This window comes from Symphalangus syndactylus, chromosome 1, assembly GCF_028878055.3.
Source record: "Symphalangus syndactylus isolate Jambi chromosome 1, NHGRI_mSymSyn1-v2.1_pri, whole genome shotgun sequence".
Taxonomy (NCBI): Eukaryota; Metazoa; Chordata; class Mammalia; order Primates; family Hylobatidae; genus Symphalangus; species Symphalangus syndactylus.
The window spans coordinates 114,898,338-114,905,382 of NC_072423.2; the positions used below are offsets into that span (position 1 = coordinate 114,898,338).

The 7,045-nt window shown below is 43.4% G+C and overlaps 1 protein-coding gene and 1 pseudogene across 1 annotated transcript; one reads left to right on the plus strand and one right to left on the minus strand.

Moving 5' to 3' along the window:
- Positions 1 to 2,653: 2,653 nt before the first annotated feature.
- On the minus strand, positions 2,654 to 3,646 carry LOC129491022 (nuclear receptor-binding factor 2-like; annotated as a pseudogene).
- A 1,266-nt stretch (positions 3,647 to 4,912) lies between these two features.
- Positions 4,913 to 6,181, plus strand: XCR1 (X-C motif chemokine receptor 1). Its single transcript, XM_055294715.2, has one exon. It carries the CDS (start codon positions 4,942 to 4,944, stop codon positions 5,941 to 5,943), a length of 1,002 nt encoding a protein of 333 aa, XP_055150690.1. The 5' UTR covers positions 4,913 to 4,941; the 3' UTR covers positions 5,944 to 6,181.
- Positions 6,182 to 7,045: the final 864 nt, after the last annotated feature.

The window sequence follows — 7,045 nt, forward strand, 5'->3', positions numbered from 1 at the left end:
GATAGGGCGAGACCCTGTCTCAAAAAAAAAAAAAAATCAAAGAAGAAAAATTGGCTGGCCGCGGTGGCTCATGCCTGTAATCCCAGCAATTTGGGAGGCCGAGGCAGGTGGATCATGAGGTCAGGAGATTGAGACCATCCTGGCTAACACGGTGAAACCCCGTCTCTACTAAAAATACAAAAAAATAGCCAGGCATGGTGGCGGGTGCCTGTAGTCCTAGCTACTTGGGAGGCTGATTCAGGAGAATGGCATGAATCCGGGAGATGGAGCTTGCAGTGAGCCAAGATCGCACCACTGCACTCCAGACAGGGGTAGAGAAAGAGACTCCATCTCAAAAAATAAAAAGAAGAAAAAAATGGATCTGGGAACCATACTTTGAGTAGACCTAACATATAAATAATATTTTTCTTATGCTGAAAGAAGTAGAGAGGTTTATTTGGCTACATATCTCTATGTAAGGCCTTGTTATTACTGGTGGTTGTATAATTTAGAGCTGTCTTTCTCAATCTAAATTATATTACAGTCCAGAAAGCTAAATTCACTCCCTTAGAGTTGAGGTGGGCCACAGAGATGGGGAGGGGGAGAGACAACCAGCAAAAGGGAGCCAGGCCACTGAATGTAACTTGGAGGGGTTTGAGATTTGACATCATTTTCCTTTTTATCCCCAAAGGCTTCCAGGCCCAGAACATGACTGCCTCTGAAATTTTTGAGTAAATGAATTAATAACCAGCAAAAAAAAGAATGATTTTTATAGATGTCCAATATCCCTTTTATTTCTAATTTGCTGAGAGTTTATATCATCAAAGGGTGTTGAGCTTTGTCAAATGCTTTTCTACATTTATCAGAAAAGATCATGTAGTTTTTTTCTTTATTCTATTGATATGGTGACTTAAATTGATTTTCATGTATTAAAACAGTCTCATATTTCTGGGATAAACTCGACTTGGGCATGTTATATTATTCTTTTAAAATGTATTGCTGGATTTGATCTGCCAATATTTTGTTAAGAATTTTTCTGTCTATGTTCATGAGGAATATTGTTCTGTAGTTTTCTCATTGTAATTTGTTGGTCTAATTTTGGTATCAGGGTTATTCTGGCCTCATAAAAGGAGTTAGAAAATATTCCATTGTTTATTTCTATTTCTGATAGTTTGTGTAAAACTGGTGTTATTTCTTCCCCAAATGTTTAGAAAAATCCTCTAGTTCTAAAGTTTTCTTTGTGGTAAGGATTTATATAGTTAATTATATTTCTATAACAAATGTAGGGCTATTCACATTTGCCATATCATCCCATGTCAGTTTTGATATGTTGGATGTTAAAAGAAATTCATCCATTTCATTTAAGTTGTTGGATTTTTTAACATAAAATTGATCATAATATTTATTTGTTATTCTTGTAAAGTCTATAAGATCTGTAATATATTTCCTCTCTCTTTGTTCTCAGTCAATCTAGATAAGGCTTCATCAATTTTTTGGTCTCTCTCTCTCTCTCTTTCTTTTGAGACAGGGTCTTGCTCTGACACCCAGACTGGAATGCAGTAGCACCATTATAGCTCACTGCAGCCTGAAACTCCTGGCCTCAAGGGATTCTCCTGCCTCAGCCTTTCAAAGCACTGGAATTATAGGCATGAGCCAGTGCTCCTTGCTGATTTTATCAGTGTATTAAAATGTTGTCAAGCAACCAATTTTGATCTTGTTCATTTTCTTTATTTTATATTTTATTTCTGCTTTTATTATTAATACCTTCCACTTACTTTGAGTTTAATTAGCTCTTCTATTTCTAGCTTATGTCACTGATTTAAGTCTTAGATTTTAGACATTTATTCTTTCTAATACAAGCATTTAAAGCTATAAATTTCTCTCCAAGTACTGCTGTAGTTGCATTTCATGAATTTTGATATGTGGTATTTTCATTATTATCAATGCAAAATATTTTATACTTTGCCTTTTGATTTCTTCTTTGACTCAGATTCTAGAAGTCAGTTGGGTTTTTTTCAATAAAACACAATTACTTTATTGATTTCTTACAATCAAATACTGCCAACTAGCATTACTTCCACTCATGTATCATTAAAAACAAAGGATATTTCCTCCTTGGTATTTTCAAATGATGCATTATACAATAAACAAAATTAGAACTTAAAATGCACCCTGATTAATCATGTAAACTGGTAATTTGTTTAAAAAACCATAACTAACAATTAAGGTGTGTATCTTACAACTAACAAATAAGGTGCGTATCTTACACACCTTATTTAAACAAACAAAATGGGCATTAACAAAATGCATACAGTCAATACATGACAGAAAGCATGTTTCAAATACAAGGCAGCCCCTCGGGCCATCGTATTATTTAGGTTTTGCATTATCATTTATGGCATTATAGATTAATTACACATATTTTATAAATTTTAACCCTGAAGATAAGAAAAATAATTGTTGCTTGAAAAAATTATTCCAAGTGGCCATTTGGTTTGTATCAGGAGAAACTGAACCTCCATGAGTTTAGTGTCTATCAAGTTCGAATCATTAGCTCAAGTCAGTGAATGAGATATGCAACGCATTTCACAGTGACTGTTTCCCAAGTCCTGGCAATGCCTATTCTCCCACAGTCCACCAGATGATGAAGCATTTCCGGGACCAGGATGCCCCTTCTATGTGGTTTTCCCTTTTCATATTTTTATTTTTGCTGGATTAAACTGTATTATTTCCTCTTCTCCCCTCTTCTGTGGCCTTCCATTTTAATTATTCATAAATCCTTTCAGAATATTCTCAGGGAGCTCCATAAGGGGAAGTTCTGGAGATGTCAAATCCAAGGGAGGAAGACTGGGGATTGGAATGTCCTTGGCTTTCCCAGCATTGCTGCAAACTTCTGCCAGGATGAGGAGGCTGTAGCAGTTTCTGAATGTGGCGGCAAGCTCCGTAACTCTGACGTTTCTACAAAATCAGCATCTACATCCAGCTTTTTTTCTACTGGACCTTTTTAGAAGTCTGGCCTTTTCAGCCTTTAGTTATTTTCTTTCCTTAATCTTTCATTCTCAGCCACAAGGAATTCCACATGCCTCTTCAAATCTGCAATTTTGGTTGCCTGCTCCTATATAATTGTTTTATCATCTTCTGGGGCTTTGCTTCCAATACATGGCTCTGCTGGCTCACTCTTTTGCTGAAGTAAATATAGCAGTATGTCTGGATCCCTGTCAAAGATCCCCTGAATCTCAGGCAGGCGTTTCTCTGAGGAAGGGCTATACTTCTGAGAAAGGAGGCTCTGGCCCTCTGCATCCTCGGCAGAGAGTTTGTGAGATGCCTGAAGATGGGCAGCTACATCCTTGTCTGTGTTCTGCTAGGCTTTCAATCTTTCCTCACGCTGGGCCCTTTTCCATCTCTCTTGGATGAGGAGAAGCTGTTTCATGTGGCTATCCCTTTGCAATCCCAGTGAAAGATGGGCCTGCTCAGATTGTGTCAGCTTCATGGCTTCAGAAAGATATGCCGCAGCCTTTTTGTGACAAGAAATAGCCTCTTCGTATTTGCCTGCAGCTAATAAACGGTCTGCTCGTCTGCTCTGCTGATGAGCCAGGTTGAGGGGTCCTTCCATTACTTCCATAGACAGCAGCAGCCTTAGGAGGGGAGCAGTGGAGCCAGGGAACATGGAGGGGACTGCAGGGGAGCGCGACGCAGCCGTGTCCTCTCTGGGCGCAGATGGAGCAACAATCTCACCACTTCCTCCTCAGGCCCCGCGCCACGGGCCCGCCCCCTGCGCCGCTGCTGCCACGCACGGCGCCATGACGTCACACGTGCTGGGGTTTTTTAAATTATTTCCAAATTATTGAAACTTTTCTTGATATCTTGTTATTGATTTCTAATTCCTTTTGGGCCTTTTATATAACTTTTCTTTCTCTGCTGAGACTTTCTATCTCTCCATTCGTTATGAATATAGTTTCCTTTATTTCCTTGGGAACAGGTATAATAGTTACATTTTGATACATATTTACAAATTCCAACATGTGGCCCCTCTCACAGGCAGCTGCTTGATTGTCTTTTCTTTTGAGTATGGGTCATGTTTTCCTATTTCTTTATATGCTGAGTAACTTTGGATTGTGTCCTAAATATTGTTATGTTGTGTAGACTCTGGATTTTGTTTCATTTTTCTAAAAAGTGTTGATTGGTTACTTGGTGTTTGTCTTAACAAGCATTTAAGTTGTATAAATAAAAAATATAATTCTAAGCCCCACAACTAACTGCACGGACTCCTCAGCCAAGGAAGGGCATTCTAAAGAAACATTAGTTCAGGCCATGATGGGAAGAGGTGGTCAGACATGCCTCATTATACGCTCCTCCTTTTGTAATTCAGCACAGCTGACCAGCATTAATATTAAAGCAGCCCTTAAGCCTGATAGAATAGACTCTTTGTAGCAATAAGATACCAACATGACAGATAGAAATATTTTGAAATGGTCTTGCAAAGCTATCTCTTGTGGGGAAAATACACTCTGTAGAGAATCCCCTTCCCATTCCAGGTCTTTTCTCTGATCCAGGAGGGAATCAACTAAGAGTCTGGCATCTTTTTTGGGTTTTTTGTTTGTTTTTGAAACATGGTTTTTCTCTGTCACCTAGGTTGGAGTGCAGTGGCGTGATCACAGCTCTCTGCAGTCTCGCCCTCCTGGGCTCAAGCAATCTTTCCCCACCCCCCAGTTTCCTTAGTAGCTGGGACTATAGGCATGCGCCACCACACCCGGGTAATTCTTAAATTTTTTGTAGAGACAGGGGTGTCACTATATTGCCTGGGATGGTCTCAAACTCCTGGGGTCAAGCAATCCTCTCCCTTTGGCCTTTCCAAAGTGCTGGGATTACAGGTGTTAGCCACTGTACCCAGCCACCACATGGCTTTAAACTCCATGTCTCTATCATTTCAGATGTTCTAAACGTCCCTGCCATCTGGTTCAGATGGAGTCCTCAGGCAACCCAGAGAGCACCACCTTTTTTTACTATGACCTTCAGAGCCAGCTATGTGAGAACCAGGCCTGGGTTTTTGCTACCCTCGCCACCACCGTCCTGTACTGCCTGGTGTTTCTCCTCAGCCTAGTGGGCAACAGCCTAGTGCTGTGGGTCCTGGTGAAGTATGAGAGCCTGGAGTCCCTCACCAACATCTTCATCCTCAATCTGTGCCTCTCAGACCTGGTGTTCGCCTGCTTGTTGCCTGTGTGGATCTCCCCATACCACTGGGGCTGGGTGCTGGGAGACTTCCTCTGCAAGCTCCTCAATATGATCTTCTCCATCAGCCTCTACAGCAGCATCTTCTTCCTGACCATCATGACCATCCACCGCTACCTGTCGGTAGTGAGCCCCCTCTCCACCCTACGCGTCCCCACCCTCCGCTGCCGGGTGCTGGTGACCATGGCTGTGTGGGTAGCCAGCATCCTGTCCTCCATCCTCGACACCATCTTCCACAAGGTGCTTTCTTCAGGCTGTGATTATTCCGAACTCACGTGGTACCTCACTTCGGTCTACCAGCACAACCTCTTCTTCCTGCTCTCGCTGGGGATTATCCTGTTCTGCTACGTGGAAATCCTCAGGACCCTGTTCCGCTCACGCTCCAAGCGGCGCCACCGCACAGTCAAGCTCATCTTCGCCATCGTGGTGGCCTACTTCCTCAGCTGGGGTCCCTACAACTTCACCCTGTTTCTGCAGACGCTGTTTCGGACCCAAATCATCCGGAGCTGCGAGGCCAAACAGCAGCTAGAATACGCCCTGCTCATCTGCCGCAACCTCGCCTTCTCCCACTGCTGCTTTAACCCGGTGCTCTATGTCTTCGTGGGGGTCAAGTTCCGCACACACCTGAAACATGTCCTCCGGCAGTTCTGGTTCTGCCGGCTGCAAGCACCCAGCCCAGCCCCGATCCCCCAATCCCCTGGTGCCTTCGCCTATGAGGGCACCTCCTTCTACTGAAGGGCCTGTGGTGGTGCAGGTGCAGGTGGACAGGGGACTGGAATGGGGGTCATGGAGAAGCGGGCCTGGAAGGAGCATCACAGAACACAGCAGAGTGGAGACGTCACCTCCGCTGCAGGCGTGCAGTGAAGGTGATTCATTACACCAGTGGGTCCCGCCAGCCTCTCATCTGCGGGAAAGTGGCTTCCTACCTGGGAATTTTATACTGCCATCCAAAAAAACATTTCTTGAACTCTGAGTTCACCTTGCATGCTCCTTCCTTTAGACATGTGTTTCTAATCAGTGTTTGGTTCAGAAGGTTCTAAGACATGAAAGGATTCTGGGAAAGGTGCTTCCTTGGAGACTTTACAGGGCCTAAAGCTCATTGTGTGTGATAACTGCACGATGCTGACAAGACAGTACCTCCCTTCCCTGACTGTAGGGTTGTCCCTACTGGCTTATTCACTTTGGAGGCGCCTGGCTCCTTATTCCTCAGGTACTGCTGGATGAGGCTGTCTGGAAGACAAAAGTCGCCATACCCTGAGATAAGCACAGTCATGTTGAAATCTGGATTCTAAAAATCCACAGCTAGACTGGAGAAATGTTCTGTATCCTGGATCCAAGTCCTAGCCCATGAACTGGCCCTTAAAAATTTAGCTCATAGGCTGGGCGCAGTGGCTCAAGCCTGTAATCCTAGCACTTTGGGAGACCAAAGTGGGCGGATCACGAGGTTAGGAGTTCGAGACCATCCTGGCCAACATAGTGAAACCCTGTCTTTACTAAAAATACAAAAAAATTAGCAGGGCGTGGTGGTGGGCGCCTGTAGTCCCAGCTACTCAGGAGGCTGAGGCAGGAGAATGGCGTGAACCCAGGAGGCAGAGCTTGCAGTGAGCCGAGATGGTGCCACTGCACTCTAGCCTGGGGGACAGAGCCAGACTCTGTCTCAAAAAAAAAAAAAAAAAAAAAAAAATTTAGCTCATAAATATTTGATTGAGGAATGAATTTAATAAGTGCTACCTTCTGCACTAAGTATTTATTCAGAGAATACAAAGATGAATGAATACAGTTGCTACCCTCCAGGGGCCAAGCCCAGCCCCAAAGGCTCACCTACCTTGGTGAACAC